Source organism: Panthera tigris, chromosome D4 (assembly GCF_018350195.1).
Source record: "Panthera tigris isolate Pti1 chromosome D4, P.tigris_Pti1_mat1.1, whole genome shotgun sequence".
Classification (NCBI taxonomy): Eukaryota; Metazoa; Chordata; class Mammalia; order Carnivora; family Felidae; genus Panthera; species Panthera tigris.
Window position 1 is genome coordinate 18,766,531 of NC_056672.1, and position 17,913 is coordinate 18,784,443.

General features: G+C 37.7%; 1 protein-coding gene across 8 annotated transcripts in view; it reads left to right on the forward strand.

The window, feature by feature from the left end:
* The window catches only part of VPS13A (vacuolar protein sorting 13 homolog A), a 256,059-nt gene that overhangs the window by 123,298 nt on the left and 114,848 nt on the right, over positions 1 to 17,913 (forward strand). For all 8 annotated transcript variants that reach the window (XR_006210800.1, XM_042965112.1, XM_007077511.3 and 5 more), the window contains 4 exons: positions 1,126 to 1,293; positions 3,676 to 3,980; positions 11,744 to 11,891; positions 13,453 to 13,603. Coding sequence is in view for 7 of the 8 variants with exons in the window: in XM_042965112.1 (XP_042821046.1) it covers positions 1,126 to 1,293; positions 3,676 to 3,980; positions 11,744 to 11,891; positions 13,453 to 13,603 (772 nt within the window). In the remaining variant the exon portion in view is untranslated. The remainder of the gene's footprint in view (positions 1 to 1,125; positions 1,294 to 3,675; positions 3,981 to 11,743; positions 11,892 to 13,452; positions 13,604 to 17,913) is intronic.

The window sequence follows — 17,913 nt, forward strand, 5'->3', positions numbered from 1 at the left end:
CCACTGCTGCTGCTATTGTTGTTGCCAAGGTTTGGAGTGGACCTCTGCCCAGCATTGTACATTCAGGGCAGAAGCAGAATTCCTGTAGACTTTGTTCAGCCTCATCTTGCGCCTCAGCCTTCAGAGGTCCTTAATATCTTTGGTTCCTGAAGTTTTCTTTGAACCATGTTGGAATTCATTTGCTTGTTGATGGCTCTTCAGCTTTCTACCTTCCAGCATTTAGAAGGGTCAGGAAAGCTATAAACTAAGTTTAGTTGGTGATACGTCCAGCTTACAAAATTTTTTTGACAATTCACATGCGCTGTTTTCTCCACCATTTTTCGCTAGTGTTGCAGAGCTTGAGATTTTGCTAGTATTGCAGAGCATACTGCTGTATGTAGGGGCGCCTGGGTAGCTTAGTTGGTTAAGCATCGGACTTTGGCTCAGGTCATGATCTCGCAGTTGACAAGTTCGAGCCCCGCATCAGGCTCTTTGCTGATGGCTCAGAGCCTGGAGCCTGCTTCGGATTCTGTGTGTCCCTCTCTCCATGCCCCTCTCTCACTTGTGCTCTGTCTCTCTATCAAAAATAAATAAACATTAAAAAAAAGTTTTAAGTAAATAAACTGCTGTATGTAAGTCTTGTTCAGCAGTTGAGATGACCCGTCACAAACAAATTAGGAAGAGAAATAGGAGGAGACTTTTTGAAGGATCTGGAAAACCTGTTGACATATTTAAAATAGAAGTAGTTTTCATTAAGTTGTAGAGGTACGGCGTCTTTCATACGTTTTACAGTGACCAAAGAGTATGTTCATTGGGCAACTCTCAGTACCCAAATATACACACTAAATGAGAATGTTCGTATGATCTGATCATTTTTCTTCTGTTTTCCCCACTAAAAAAAAATGTTGGGAAGACCTACTATGTTGGTTTCATGGCCCACAAAGGGAGCTGCCACCACCACATTGAAAAATCTTGCAGTGTAGGTTCCAATTAGAGGTGTTAGAATTACTGTTTTATTTGTACTTGGCTTGAATACTTGAAAGATTTTCAAAATATGTGTGTATATTTTGTTATTTTGTGCTTTACTTTTGTACTGAAAACACATTTCAAAAGTGGATTTTGATAGTTGGATTTTCTCTCATTAAGGCCGTTTACATCACTGGAAAAGAAGTTTTCAGCTTCAAAATGGTTTCTTTTGTGGATGCAACTGCTGGTTCCGCATACACAGATATGAACGTGGTTGATGTTCAAGTTACTTTAACTGTTGGTTGCATTGAAGTAGTTTTTATCACAAAATTTCTACGTTCTATATTGGTAAGTATACTAATCGATTTTTAAATTTTTTCTTACTATTTGGAAGTTATTTGCTGTGTGTTAGGTGAAGAGCAGTAATTCCTCACTTGATTTTTTTCCCCTGATTTTTCAGAATTTTCTGGGTATCTTTTATCAATGCTGAAATTCATAGTGTTTTATTTATATAATATCATTTTCATATGGGAATAGTGCAGTTAATTCAAGCATACGTATTAATGTATTAAATATACGTACGTATACCATACATGGATTTGTTATATGTGTTAATTGAATTCTTCATACATAATCGGTTTAAGTCTTTGTTTTACCTGACTTCCAACTCTAAATAAAAATACTAAATATAAGGATGCCTAAGTGGCTTAGTCAGTTAAGCATCCAACTATTGATTTTGGCTCAGGTCAGGATCTCACAGTTGGTGGGTTTGAGCCCCTTGTTGGGCTCTGTGCTGACAGGGTGGAACCTGCTTGGGATTCTTTTTCTCCCATTCTCTCTTTGCCTCTCTCTCTTTCAAAATAAATTAATTAATTAAAAAAAAAAAACTCTATGATTGAAGTTTGTTTTGGTCTCATGTAAGTAATCATTATGGAAATTATGTTTTCTATTGCGTGTTCTCTCTGGGGTGTAAAGGCTTTAGAATGAATCTCTATATGATACCACCGTATGATGTTTGATTTCTTTTTCTGTTTTTCATGGTTATTTTTTTCCTGTTATCATACCTGTCTTTAGGACTTCAGTATTCACTTTTTAAAAAATGTTGTCTTTAAATCTTGGTGTATAAACTAGGTAATTACCTGATTCTAAATAAATGTTGCTATTTTTGTGATCTTTTTAAAATTTTTTTAAAGTTTACTTATTTTTGAGAATAAGAGTGAGCATGAGTGGGGGAGAGGCAGAGAGAGAGGAGACAGAGAATCCCAGTCGGTCAACCCAGAGCCCTATGAGCTCGAACACACAAATCGTGAGATCATGATCTGAGCCGAAATCAAGAGTGGGATGCACCGAGCCACCCAACCGCACCTTTTTTTGATTATCTATTTTTGAGAGAGAGAGAGAGAGAGAGAATTCAAGTTGGGGAGGGGCAGAGATAAAGAGGGAGACACAGAATCCCAAGCAGCCTCTTGCACTGTCAGCACATAGCCTGACATGGGGCTCAAACCCACGAACCATGAGATCGTGACCTGAGCCAAAGTCAGACACTCAAGTGATTAAGCCACCCAGGCACCCCTGTGATCTTTTTGAGATTAAGTGCAATTTTTCCTGTAGCTTGTAGTGTGTTTTCATACTCAAATAGTAAATATGAACAAGCATTCCTGTTCTAATTTTTTTTTTCTGATTTATTTTTTAAGTTTGTTAGTTTATTTAGTTAGAAAGGACACAAGCAAGGGAGGGACAGAGAGAGAGAAAGAGAGAATCCTGAGCAGGCTCTGCACGGTCAGCACAGAACCCAGCACGGGGCTTGGTCTCTCAAGAACCATGAGATCATGACCTAAGCCGAAATCAAGAGTTGGGTGCTTAACTGACCGGGCCACCCAGGAGCCCCTCTAATTTATCTTTATAACTCAGCCTCATTATGTCCCTGAGCCCTGTTGTGATGGCCTTTTAGTCTTAAATTACTGAAAATACGGGTGCCTGGGTGCCTTGGTTGAGTGTCCCACTCTTGGTTTCAGCATCAGGTTATGATCTTGGTTTCCTTAGTTCGAGCCCTGCTTCAGTGTCTGCACTGGCAGTGAAGAGCCTGCTTGGGATTCTCTGTCTCCCTTGCTCTCTGCCCCTCCCCTGTGCACCCTGGCTCTGCCTCTCTCAAAATAAATAAGCTAAAAAAAACCGTTCTGTTTAAAAAAAATTACTGAAAATAAATTGTTTGGACACAACTACTGAAAACAAATTGTTTGGAAATTAGGCATAATTCTAGATACATTTTATGTCACTGAAATATTTTTTCTAGAGGTCGGAATTCAAAAACTACAGAGTTCTTGACATTTTATTACTTTTCAAGTTACTTTGTAGTTTACAAACTTAAATAAGCTGTCTGTCCTTTGAGGTTGTATAGGAGAATACAGTGTGATTGCTTAGCCATTAGGGAAAGTATGTTAATAAGGGTAATAGGTATCACTGAAACCTTGCAATATCTACATGTTAACTTTTTTCCCGGGACAAAATTTTTGTTGTTTTATTGTGTTTCTGTATCTGTATCTTACTGTTTCTCAGTTTTCAGTGGAGAATATTGAGATTTAGTACAGATAACCAGACTTGGATAAAAGAATGCTTGGTTGTACCGAGAAAAAATTTTTCTCACGGAAGTACGATCATCAATATCAGTATGCATTTAACATTAACAGTCATTAATGGTAACCTTAATAATATAATTCTGTTACCTTTTAGTCTTTTATAGATAATTTTCAAGCGGCTAAACAAGCTTTGGCTGAGGCTACTGTTCAGGCAGCAGGAATGGCGGCCACTGGTGTAAAAGAACTGGCACAGAGGAGTTCTAGAATGTCATTGGATGTTAACATCAAAGCCCCAGTGGTGGTCATCCCACAGTCTCCAGTTTCTGAAAATGTTTTTGTTGCTGATTTTGGACTAATTACAATGACAAATACATTCCATATAATAACAGAGAGCCAGAGCAACCCCCCACCCATTATTGATTTGATAACAATAAGGCTGAGTGAAATGCGACTATACAGGTAAGCTTTTCTTAGGTACATTTGTGGAGAATGCAGTCTTTTTCAGACTTTTTACATGAGAGGTTTTGGTATCCGGAGTCTTCTGTCTACAGGGAGATTTTATTTTATTATAACTATACTAATTTTGAGAATTTCTCTTGTGCAAGTTTTTTGAAAACCTACATAGTATTTGAAAAATGCTCCTTAGGTAACCAGGAAGACTAAACAATTTATCTCTCAGGAATGACTGTTGTCTGATGTTCTGTGTCTTGAAAATCATTTTTAAATGTTTTTGTGTGAGTTTTTTTTGGTGAAGGGGATGAGTTGTTTCAGGCAGTGTGATAAATTCGGTTTATATTATTTCATGTTGGATGGAAGGAGAAATTTAAGCACCTCGTGTATCCTGGGCACTCTTCTGGGAACAAGACGTATTATAATGTGCAATCTTTACAAAGGATGAATAAACAGTTTCTACTTCATTGTCAAGGTAGCTGTTCTTTAATGAAAGTAATGAGCTGATGCACAAAAATGGGATCACACTTAGATTTTAGAAGGGTTGTAGAAAACAGGTCAAAAGGAGACAACACTAGAGGTTGAAAGAGTGGTTTACTAACTACTGGTGTGATTTCCATAAGAATTATATGTGTTGCTGTCTAGGGTAGGGAAGTGAGGTAGTGGAGAACTAGCCAGTTAAGAGAAATTTACAAAGTAGAATATATAGTAAGAGATTATTGAATGGATGTCAGAGTTTGGGGAGAGAAATTTGACTCCAGATTGCAGGCTTACAAAATTCGTTATTTGGTAATAATGCAGTTCACTGAGATAAGATAGAACAATGCAGAAAAAACAGTTGAGTGGAGACATTGAGTTCTCTAGTGGGTAAAGTAACTTGGAAGTTGCTGTCTGACTTTGGTATAGAGATCTATAGAAAAAGATTGGAAGGCACTTGAACGTATGTGTGTAGATTTTAGGAGAGTGTTTGGACTTCCAGATTTGGGTGTCCTTAGTAATATTTAGCTATCTATTAAAGTCACTGAACAAGTGATATCACATAGTTTGTAGAGTGGGACATACGGGACAGAATGCTGATGAATGCCAATACACAAGGCGTATATATTTCTCAAAAGAGACTAAGAAATGGCAGGCAGAGAGATGGGAGGCATTCCAGGAAGATATGTTGAGACAATGTTGAGGACTCTGTTGACATTGTTAACCATGAATTAAGAGTACATGATAGTTTTTTTCATGTAGTACTTGATATTTGGTGTCGGATTCAGGCAAGACTGAATTTTTAACAAGCAGGTGTGACTAAAGTGGGACAGGATTTTTAAATATTGAGAGTCATGTTGATGGATAATGGAGACAGAAGAAATCAAAGATAAGAGGGTACATAAAGAGTAAAAGAATGTAGAGAGAGGTTTATAAACTGGAAATTCATCAATCTTAAAGTCTTCAAAAATAAGCACTGACTAGTTGATACAGGAAAGCAAGAGTAGAAAGTGGTAAGTCTGGATGATGATATTCTTAAAAGGATAGGAGTGAGAATTGAGTATCATTACAAACTAAGGAAAATGACTTCTGTCTTTTAATGCTGAGATGAATAGGATGTTGGAGAAAAATTGGCCCCTATTTAATAGAGCTCCATGGAAAGCCAGGTTTCGGTTACAGTGATACATTTAGTGAAGGCATTGGAAAATGTAGATTTGTTCGGCCAAGCCCAGGGAATTCAAAAATCACAGGGAAAGGGGCGCCTGGGTGGCGCAGTCGGTTAAGCGTCCGACTTCAGCCAGGTCACGATCTCGCGGTCCGTGAGTTCGAGCCCCGCGTCAGGCTCTGGGCTGATGGCTCGGAGCCTGGAGCCTGTTTCCGATTCTGTGTCTCCCTCTCTCTCTGCCCCTCCCCCGTTCATGCTCTGTCTCTCTCTGTCCCAAAAATAAAAACAAACAAACAAAAAAAAAAAAAAACGTTGAAAGGAAAAAAAAAATCACAGGGAAATATTGAGGTGAGAGACTTTTATTTTAATAATAGGCTATAGATACATAGAGACACTTTAAACTTCAGATGGCTCATTAACTTTTAAACTGTATAAAAGTCTAAATTTACTAAAAGAGAATATCGAAAATCACATCTTGCCTGATTTCAAGAAATGGTACATGTAAATCAGGTGTGAATCTATATTACAAATAGATTATCTGCTTTGAAAAGAGTTTACTAAATATCTTTAGAGCATTAAAAATATTTATTTTTATGTCCAAAAATGAGTTAACTTTTTACTGAAGACATAACATAAAATGGTATTAGGATGAACAGAAAAATATGACCACTCAGAGATAAGTAGTATTAGTAGTTTGGTATGTTTCTTCTAGTTCATTATTTCTGCACATATATGTTAAGTAAAAGAAGAATTATATATTTTGCATCGTAAATACATTTTTTCCCTTAACAGTATGCTATAAATATTTTTCCATATTATTTTGAGTACAAAATTATTTCTAAATACTTCATTTTATTCTGTTAAAAATTAGTTGCCTATTGTTTAAAAGTTAATTTGATTGTGAGTTTTTTTGCTGTTATAAATAACGTTACAATTATTCCTATCATGACATCCTACTCATGTCGTTAGGATAATTCATTTCCTGCAGATGAATTTCTAGACATAGAATTACTCAGTTATACAGTTACAGGTTTTCCCTGAAATGATTTTCAAGTTCTTGATATTTGGAAATTCAGTTTGGTTTCAGCTTCATAGAAAAGCACATAAAGACAAATAAGTATTTTATTTTTGTGACAACCTGTGTTGAAATCATTTTGTTGCAAAGCTACTAATCGCAATGTAAAATTTTTACAAAGATACTTATAGTACTTCTATAAGGAAAGTTGTAGACCTTAACCCATGGCCAGAAAGAAATCTTGAATAAATGTGGAGAGAATATTTTCCTAGATCTAATATTATAAAGATGTCAGTTTGTATACATTGATTTTGAGGTGGGGAATGGAGACATCATAACATTAGAGGTACTACTAAAATACTAAAATATATAGGATTGCACTAAATACTTCTAAAATGTATTATAAACTACAATGATGAAAATAAAGAGAGTAGAAAGGTAAGCAGCAATTGACCATGTGCACGTATGTGTGTTACAGTCATACATACATATACAGTCAGTCTGCAGTATTCTTAGATACCATATGTGTGAACTTGCCCATTCGCTAAAAGTTATATGTAACCCCAAAATCAATAAACATGACACTTTTGCAGTTATTTCTGCATGTGCATATCCATGAGAAGTGTTGATCTTCCAAAACCTGTGTTCCCAACTAAGGTGTCAGACAAAGAGACACTCTGTCTTCTTATTTCAGCAAATAATTGTATAGCATATGACGTACTGCAATTATCTAAGCCAAGGACTGGGCAATACAGCATAGATTGAGATGAAGTAGTCCCCTTTTTTCAGGAATATTTTATTATTTTTTTTAAATGTTTATTTTTGAGAGAGGGAGAGACAGAGCATGAGTGGGGAAGGGTCAGAGAGAGAGAGGGAGACAGAGGATCCTAAGCAGGCTCCAGGCTCCATGCTGACAGCAGAGAGCCCAATGTGGGGCTCAAATTCATGAACCACAAGATCCCGACCTGCGCCTGAGTCAGATGCTTAACCAACTGAGCCACACAGGGGCGCCATCATGAAGCTTTTATTTCTAACTGAAACTATAGACAAGACAATAAACTATTAAAATACAGTATATAAAATAGAATGTGGGAGCACATAGGAAAAGTGTCTATCCTAGATACTGAGTAACACTGATAAGGCAAATATTTTTAAGGAAGTAATCTTTTGACACAGATATTAATGTTAATTTCTTACAGTTTGTCCAGAACAAGAAAGTTAATCAAAAATAGGTACAAAAGTACTGATCCAAGTATTTATTTATACTGAAAAATTAAAAGCAACATAACTTTCAACAATGGAAGGTTGAAGTTATATTATAGTCCTATAACATGCACCTATTAAAATTGCATATAAGGAATTTCCAGAGAAGAAGGCAGAGGGGGAAGATCTGGGTTCACCTTGTCTCATGGATACCCTTAGATAATACCCACATCAGTATGAATAACCCAGAAAAAGACCTGAAGACTGGCAGAACAGACTCTCCACAGCTAAATGTAGAAAAGAGGCCACGTCAAAGAGGGTGGAGACAAGGTGGGGAGCCAGACTCAGCCATGAGGCTGTCCGTAGGAGGGCGGGACACCTGTAGGCATGGAGAAGGGAAAGGAGCAGGTACCTCCGCAGGCACCGGGAGGATGGATCTTCCATAACACTTGGCTTTGAAAACCGCAGGGGTGTAAATTTAGCAAGTTCTTACTATCGGTGGCCTTAATACCTGGAACTTTAAAAATTCAGGTTCGGCTCTGGGAGAGCCAGGGCACAATGGGGATTGGAGTACCCACCGTCTAAGAGACAGCACAACAAACAGCCCCCTTGCACAGAAGCAGCAGTTTGAAAAACACTGAGGGTAAACGGGAAGGAGATTTATTTACTAACCTCAAGTCTTGTGCAGAAGGGATAGGGGTTTTTGGGAATCCGCAAGAACAGAAAAGCTGACCATTGCCCTTACCCTCCCCTGATAGATACATGAGCACCTGTGGGAACCAGCACAGCGCAAGCACTCCCCACCTAGCTTGTTTATAGTGTGTCCTGTTGCCACACGCTTCTGTAGACCCACCCCCATCATCCTCGCTGGGCAGTTTTCCTGGTTGGCTGGAGATCCCTCCCATAGCAGATGAGCACAGACCTTGCTGACACCATGCACTTTGCCCGCACATTCTCCCGAGGACCTGCCCCCTCCAACGTGCCCTTGGCAGGCGTCCATCCAAAGAGGTGGGACAGGTCTGCCACTGTGCAAGCAGCCCTGAAGGCGGGGGGCAGCCCCATTCCAAAGTGACTCCTGTGACGGGGATAGGGGAAATAACCACATAGTTCAACTCTGGCCTCAGCAGTGGGCCAGGCACAGACATCTGGTCCGACTGCAGGCTCCACCCACTAACAAAACTTGTCAGGGGACAACACAGGGAGAGGCCCCTGTGGTTCAGTGCTACTGCTGTTCTGCCAGACACTTGGTCTGACCCACCTCAACCCCAGGGTGGCCCCATACTGGACCGCTAACAACACAGGTACCAAACTCTGCCCACAACAAGCAAAGAGCACCATTTCAGGCAACTGGATGGAAGGCAAACACAGCTCAGCAGTAGTAGGGCACACAACACATAGAGGACACTCCTTAAGCACCACATTCTGATGAACAGGGGACCTTGCACTGCCGGACACCATGTGGACCTTGTCTTCATAAAGCCACTACTTTCAAGAGCAGGAGACACAGCTGACTTTTTTAAAAAATTTTTTCTTAATGTTTATTTTTGAGACCAAGAGACAGTGTGAGTTGGGGGGAGGGGCAGAGAGAGAGAGAGAGGGAGACACAGGCTCCAGGCTCTAAGCCATCAGCACAGAGCCCGATGCAGGGCTTGAACTCAGTAGTGATCACGAGATCATGACCTGAGCCGAAGCCGGACGTCCAACCTACTGAGCCACCCAGGTGCCCCACAGCTGACTTTCTTAATGCATACAAACAGAGAGACAAAGTTAAGAGACGGAGGAGTAAGTCCCAAATGAAAGAATAGAATAAAATCACAGCATAAAAGCTAAACAGAATGGAGAGGATATGCCTGATAGAGGATGCCATTGAAAGTAATGGTCATGAAGATACTCACTGGACTTGAGAAAAAAGGAGAGGACTTCAGTGAGACCCTTAATACAGAGGAAGAAAACATTTAAAAAATCAGAGATTAATAACTCAATAACTAAAATATATGAGGAGTAAATAGACTAGAGGAAGCAGGAGTATGGATCAGCAACCTGGAGGACAGAGCAATGGAAAGCAATCAAGCAGAGCAAAACAATAGTGAAAAATGAAAGTAGATTAAGGGAACTCAGTAACATCATGAAGTGTAATAACATTTGTATCCTAGGGAACCCAGAAGGGGAAGAGAGTAAAAAGGTGACAGAAAATTTGTAGATATGATAGCTGACACCTTCTCAAATCTGGAGAAAGAAATCCAGATCCAGGATGCACAGAGAGCCCCCAACAAAATCGGCCCCAGGAGACGCACACCAGGATATATAGTAATTAAAATGGAGAAAAAGTAGTGATAGAGAATCTTAAAAGCAGAAGGAAAAGAGAAAACAGTTACATACAAGGGAAACCAAAGCAAAAATAAATTATTGGGACTACAGCAAAATAAAAATCTTCCCAACGAACAATCAAGAAAGCCAAAAGACCAGCTATGAATGGGAGAAGGTATTTGCAAATGACACATCTGGTAAGGGATTATTATTCAGAATACATAAAGAACTTCTACAACTCAACACACACTCTCACACACAGTTTAAAAACTTAGCTGAAGAGATGAACAGACATTTCTCCAAAGAAGACATCCAGATGGTCAGCAGACACGTGAAAAGATGCTCATCATCACTCATTATCAGGAAATGAAAATCAAAACCATATTGAGATATCGCCACACACCTGTCAGAATGGTAACAATCAAAAACACAAGAAACAACCAGTGTTGGTGAAAGTGTGGAGAAAAAGGAACCTTTGTCCACTGTCGGTGGGAATGCAAAATGGTATAGCCAGTGTGAAAAACAGTACATAGAGATTCATTTAAAAAAAATTAAAGAGGGGCTCCTGGGTGGCTCAGTCGGTTAAGCGGCCGACTTCGGCTCAGGTCACGATCTCGCGGTCCGTGAGTTCTAGCCCCGCGTTGGGCTCTGTGCTGACAGCTCAGAGCCTGGAGCCTGCTTCAGGTTCTGTGTCTCCCTCTCTCTGACCCTCCCCTGTTCATGCTCTGTCTCTCCCTGTCTCAAAAATAAATAAACGTTAAAAAAAAATTAAAAAAAAATTAAAGAATTACCATATGATCTGGTAATTCTACTGGGTATTTTCTCAAACAATATGAAAAATGAATTTGAAAAGATACACTTACGTTCATTGCAGCATTATTTATAATAGCCAAATTAAGGCAGCAGCTCAAATGTACATCATTTGATGAATAAAGAGGAAGTGGTGTGTGTGTGTGTGTGTGTGTGTGTGGTGGAAGATGGGTCATAAAAATATTGCAGTCTTGCCATTTGCAACAACATGGATGGATCTAGAAGAGAAAATACTAAGTGAAGTCATTCAGCAAAAGGCAAACACATAGGGTTTTGCTCCTATAGTTCAAGAAACAAAGAAAAAAACAGACTCTTAACTGTAGAGAACAAACTGATGGTTACTAGAGGTGGATGGGGGAATGGGCAAAAGGGATTAAGAGTAGACTTAAAATGATGAGTAGTGAGTCATATATAGAATTGTTGAATCCCTGTATTGTATTTATACCTGTATGTTAATGATACTGGAATTTTAACTAAAAATAATTTTAAAAACATATGGAGATAGTTCTCATTTTAAGGGTTTACTATACCAACATATATTTTGGCACTTTTTAACATTGTAAAATCATATTTTAAAAATACATTTCTCTATAATATGGAACACTTGAGCTCAAAAAAAATCACCTATGTTACAGTGGGATGTACTGTCATTTTGGCTTGGAGAGCTGGGTAGATTTTATTCTTCTCTTCATACACAAAGTACTGATTTTTTTCTATTTGTATATAGAATGGTAAAAATTATTTTTTACTCCTCTGAGTATATATGAAACAAAACAATTTTATTTCTACTTACAGGTCTCAATTTATTGATGATGCATACCAGGAAGTACTGGATCTGCTACTGCCATTAAATCTTGAGGTGATTGTTGAGCGAAATTTATCTTGGGAGTGGTACCAGGAAGTTCCTTGTTTTAATGTAAATGCTCAGCTAAAGCCTATGGAGGTGAGATTTTTGGATGCTATTTATTTCCGTTTTTAGGCCATTAAAAAAATCCAATTATGATATAGTTGGTTTAAAATTTGTTATCGCTTGGGGTGCCTAGGTGGCTCAGTCAGTTGAACGTCTGACTTTTGATTTCAGCTCAGGTCATCATCTCACAGTCATGGGATTGAGCTAACAGCGTTGATCCTGTTTGGACTTCTCTCCCTCTCTTCCCCTCTCTCCTCTGCTCTCTCAAATAATAAACTTTAAAATTTGCTCTCTCTCTAATTGTTTTTTGTTTTCTAGTTGTTTTATTCTGTTTATTGTATTGTCTCCCCACATTTAACCTGATTTTGGATTGTTTGTCATTGATTTTACAGTTTCCCTTGGGTTTATGATTCATAATTTCAATCATAGTCTACTTTCCAATAATGTTTGACTGCTTCATGTATAGTATACCTTACAATACTACTGCATCTTTGAAATGCAGTCAAAGGAATCCTAGTACAAAAGTGTTAAATTTTGTGGTGTTAAAATTATTTCCTTGAGGTGATTGAGTATATCAACTTAAAACTCAAAGGGATTTTTTTTTTACATAATTGCTATTACAGTTCTTCAGAGAAACATAATCAAAGGGTGTGTGTGTGTGTGTGTGTGTGTGTGTGTGTGTGTGTTTACACTTGGTCTGGATGTGGTAGACTGACTTCTTGATGACTCAATTTTAGCCTCTCCCTGACACAGAGGATGAGGTTCAGGAGGGGTCAAACATGTGGTCCCCTGAGGTAGACTGTAACAGTTGTTAACTATTCAGGTGGATCATGAAGACCCAGTTTCATACTGGTTGGTCTGCCCCAGAAGGCAGCTGGGCACTTATAGATGGTCTGTGCATGAGGTACATATTCTATATGCATACCATATACGTAATATCTTGGATAATATTGGACCAAATATCTAGATACTGTGACTTAGCCAAGTTGACATTGAATTAACACAGTTTTCAATACAGATCTTACGTTGGTGATATTAGGCTAAATTCACAACACATGGGGTTTTGAGTGACTGCATGAGTTCTTTAAGTGGATTTAAGTATCATATTTGACCATTAAACCTCAGCTTTTTATATAAAGCCAGGATATATTTTTTATACCGAGGACTTTTGTTAGGTTCAAAGGAAATAATTCATGTAAAACACTGAACTATTTTTCGTGATGCAAGTCAATATTTTTGATTAAATTGCATTTGTAAATACAGGTGCTTAGTAACCCAAAAAATGCAGAGTATCTAGGTAAAGGTGAAAGTTCATTTGAAAGGTTTTAAATTATTAGGTTAATTGGTATATGCCTAACAAAAAACTTTTATTCATAATTTCATTGGAATTGACATCTAATTTCCATATCTCACAAGGTACTAAAAATCACACGGTCATTTAGGAAACTCAGTATTATTCGGTTAGTACAAATATCTAATGCATTAAAAAATTGGCTTGTAGAGGATTGAAATGAAACACTTGGCTTTTCTGTGGAAGAGGATTTTGAACTACGTAAAGTAGTAATGTTAGAATAAGCAAATCTTTTCTTCACAGTTCATTCTTAGTCAAGAAGATTTAACGACTATTTTTAAGACGTTACATGGCAATGTGTGGTATGAAGAAGGTCATGGCGCCTCACCTGCAGGAGTAAAAGATGAGCATGGTATTACGAGTGGAGCTACTAATGCTTCACACCTTTCAGAAGGTATGTTCTTAACTTCAGATTAGCCCTCCCCTCCCCATGTCCAACCCCTCCTTTGCGTCTTGTATCCTTCTTTCCATTCTCTAGTTTGAGTTTTTGGAAAACAAGATTTATAGATCTGTTTTCAGTTCTCTAAGATGAGTATCTCTAAATTGTCTGTTAGTAGACGTTCTGGTGATTTTTTTCTTTGAATCAAAATTCCTAATCGTGTTGTGACAAAATTCGTTAGTATTTATTCTTGTTATACCTACTGCCCTACATGTCCTTTTTTCAGTTTTTCTCACCATCCTCCTCTTTTCCCTTATTCCTAGTGCAGCCTATATCCCAGATGGGATATTTTATATTAGTATCAAAATATTAAGGATGTCGAGAGAGAACAGTCACTGATAAATGATGAATTTCAGCAGATATCTGCAAGACAGATAGGTGGAGCAGAGCAGAGGGAAACATAACTCAGTTGCATCTAATGTTGGATTTAATGTGCTGTGTGGAACCTGACTGGGTCATATAGGGCTGGGATGATTCTGTGCTTCACAAGAATGAAGTTCACATTCTGGCATTTTGGGGTATCCTCAAACCTACCTACCTCAAAATGGAACCTACTAGTCCACTAGATCCACTCTTGCAAAGCCCTGAGATAATACACAACTTTTCCAGTCAGGGAAACACAGAAACAACCCTACATTTATAACATTATAGGACACTCTATCCTTATTGAGTAGTATAACCAGTCTAGTCCTTTGTTGTTAAAATATTCATAGTCAGAATAAGGAAATAGCAAGAACCAAAGCATAAAAGAAACAAAGATGACAACTATTTTCTGAGTGAAAGAGAATTAATTGAGGTAACAGAATAGAATGTAAACAAACAGAAAACAAACTCTAATTCATAATCAGAGGATTTTGAGAATATAGAAACTGAATCCTACCATCACGACCTTCCCCCCTCTCAAGATAAGAAAGAGTTCTTGGAACCCAAAAATATGGTGAAATTTTGAAACAGAACAAATGCACTAAGCATGAATTTAAAACGTAAGTACTGAGTTGGAATATATAGTTGATGTAAAATCAGCTCCCATGACACTGAGGAAAAATAAACCATAGAAATGTAAAATGAGATAAAACTTAAGAATGACAGACCTTTAATTACCTTGGGGTGCCTGGGTGGCTCAGTTGGTTAAGTATCTGACTCTTGATCTCAGCTCAGGTCATGATCTCATGGTTTGTGAGATGGAGCCTCACATTGTGCTCTGTGCTGACAGTACAGAGACTGCTTGGGATTCTCTCTGTGCCCCTCCCCTGCTCGTGCTCACTCGTTCTCTCCCCTCCCCCACCTCCCCATCAAAAGAAATAAACTTCAAAAAAAAATGATAGACCTTTAGTCAAAGGTTGCAATCCAGAATAATAAGTATGTTAGGAGAAGAACTGAGAAAATGGAAGAGAAGAACCTTTGAAAGAAATAATAGAAAATCTCCAGAGCTAAATAAATAGTGAAATAAATTCTTGGATGTAAAAAAAAACCTAACGACTGTCAGGCGGATTGAATAAACAAAGACTGCCCATGCACACATATCTTTATGAAATGTTAGAACCACAAAGGTAAGATTTATAGTTTCAGAACAAAAGCAGGCTGTTGATTAGGGGCTTGGAAAAAGAGTTACTGGAATCAGATTACCCTGAGCAAAACTGGATGGGATGGGGTAGATGGACGATAAAAGACAATGAAGTACTATAGTCATATATCTAAGAAAAATGATTTTGAAGTTAGGATTCTGTATATGATCAAACCTTGAAATGTGAAAACACAATAATTCTCAAATTTCTAGTGGCTCAAAGTTTACTTCATTCTCATTCATCAAGAAATTACTTTGAAATATAATCTAGCGAAACAAACAAGGAATCCAGGAAAAAGGAAAACATGGGAATCTGAAAACAATGGGCCTACTCAGGAGTACATTGAAAAGGAATCCCAAAATTATCTGTTTGATTGGGCTAGGAAGTTCTTGGTTTTCATTAAAGGGGAATTCAGAATGCCTTAAGAAAAATTGTAAGAAATGGCAGAATGTCTTTAAAAAAAGAAAAATAGCATGAATTTCATATAGTATATAGAATGAGGGCTTAATTAGGTAAATAAGTGATATTTGGAAAGGAAGACATGCTTTTGGTTCTTAAGAAGGGAGATATCTCTACTATACAGTCTGGGCCAGAAGTAAAGTGGATTTACATTTTGCATGATTTTGAGCCACTGTTAGAATATGAGAAAAGATTCTTCTTTTTTGAGAGATGGAGTAGTTGTGATATAGCAGTAGAGGAAGTGTTAATAATAAACTATTACTCTCTTCATTGAAAATTATCACATAGCCATAGTTAACACATTGAAGACTTAATTAACTATGTAAGTAAGAATGTAAATGTTATTAACCCTGTTAACATGGAAATGGAGATATAACTGATCAAAGCAGGAAAAGAAGAAGATGGGACGGATAGAGGAAGTGGTAAGGACTTAAAATAGTGGGGAGTGTAAAGATCATGTCCAAAATGAAACAAAAAATAGACAAGTGAATATATTACTATTTTAATCATTTTCTTGAAATTTATGCCTACACTGAGGTGGAAGGAATAAGGTAAACACCTCTTAAGTACTCATCAACCCAGTTTCAACAACTAGTATCATGTGACTGTCTTTATTACTGCTGTAACTCTGCTTTTTCTTCCCCCTACTGCCATCCCACTAAATGACTTTAAAGAAAATCTTAGATGGTCTACCTTCAGTTGGTATTTAAGCAGTAAGAACTTTACTTTTTAAATGTAGTCACAGTAACATTGTCACCCCTAAAAAATGGCTATACCCCCTATAAACCATGAAAATATCCTGGTAGGCTTCATTTTCTCCTGATTGTCTCATAAATGCTTTTTTTTCTTTTCATAATGGTAAAGGAACCAATTTGCAAGGATGCTCTAACAACTTTAAATCTGTTGTACCTAATAACAGAGTTCCAAAATGTCTGCAACAAAAATTGACAAAACAAAAGGAAGAAATACCCCTATACAGAATCATAGTTGTGTATTTAGCACACCACTCTTAGTAATTAATAGAATATAGACAAAAATCAGAAAGAATATAGAACATTTGAACACTGTTAACAAAATTGACCTAATTGACATTCAACAATTGCAGAATGTACGTCTTTTAAAAGGGCTCTTAGAATATTCACAAGGATAGACCATCCTGGGAGGCCATAAAATTTTCTGGCCACATGGAATTAAATTAGAAATGAGTAGAAGTAGGATGTCAGAGAAACTTGAACTACTTGGGCATTAAACATTTTTCAAATAACCTGTGGGTCAAAAAAGAAAAGTTGCGGGGCTCCTGGGTGGCTCAGTCGGTTGAGCGTCCGACTTCAGCTCAGGTCATGATCTCGCAGTTCGTGAGTTTGAGCCCCGCATCAGGCTCCGCGCTGACGGCTCAGAGCCTGGAGCCTGCTTCAGATTCTGTATCTCCCTCTTTCTGCCCCTTCCCCGCTCGTGCTCTGTCTCCCTCTGTCTCTCAAAAATGAATAAACGTTAAAAAAAATTTTTTTTCTTTAAAAAGAAAAGACAAAGGAAAGTAGAAAAGTGTTTAAACGGGAAGATAATGAACATAAAGCATACCAAAATTTGGGGATGCAACTAAAGCAGAGCTGAAATAATTTTGTAGCTGAAAAGGATTTGATTAGGAAAAACGAGTTTAAAAGATTAAATATTTTGCCTGGAGAAAGTAGAAAAGAGCAAATTAAACCCAAAGTAAATACAAGAGAACAGTAATACAGGTATGAGTAGAAGTCAGTGGAAGAGAAACAGGTAAATAATAGAGAAAATTGGCAAAGTCAGAGATTATTTTCATTGGAAAAAAGTAATGAAATCAATAAACTCTTAGGATGGAAGAAAGAAAGAAAAAAAATTAGCAGTATCAGAGTTAGATAGATACTGCAGATCACTACCAGGATAATGAGGAAATATTATGAATAATTTTGTGACTGGATTCTACAACTTCTTTGAAATGGAGAAATTACTTGGAAAACACAAAATTGCCAAAACTGACATAAGAAGAAATAAAAAATCTGAGTAGCCCTCTGTCTGTTAAAGGATTTGAATTTCAGTGGTGAATTCTTTGAAATATTTGAGTTAGAAATAATACCAGTGTTACACAAGCTTTGCTGGAAAATAGAGGAAGGGGGATCACTTCCTTAGCAATTTTTTAAAGCAAGCATTACTCTGGTAACAAGGAAAAGAAAAAGCCAGTTCAGGAAAAGAATCTCGGGGTACTTGGTGGCT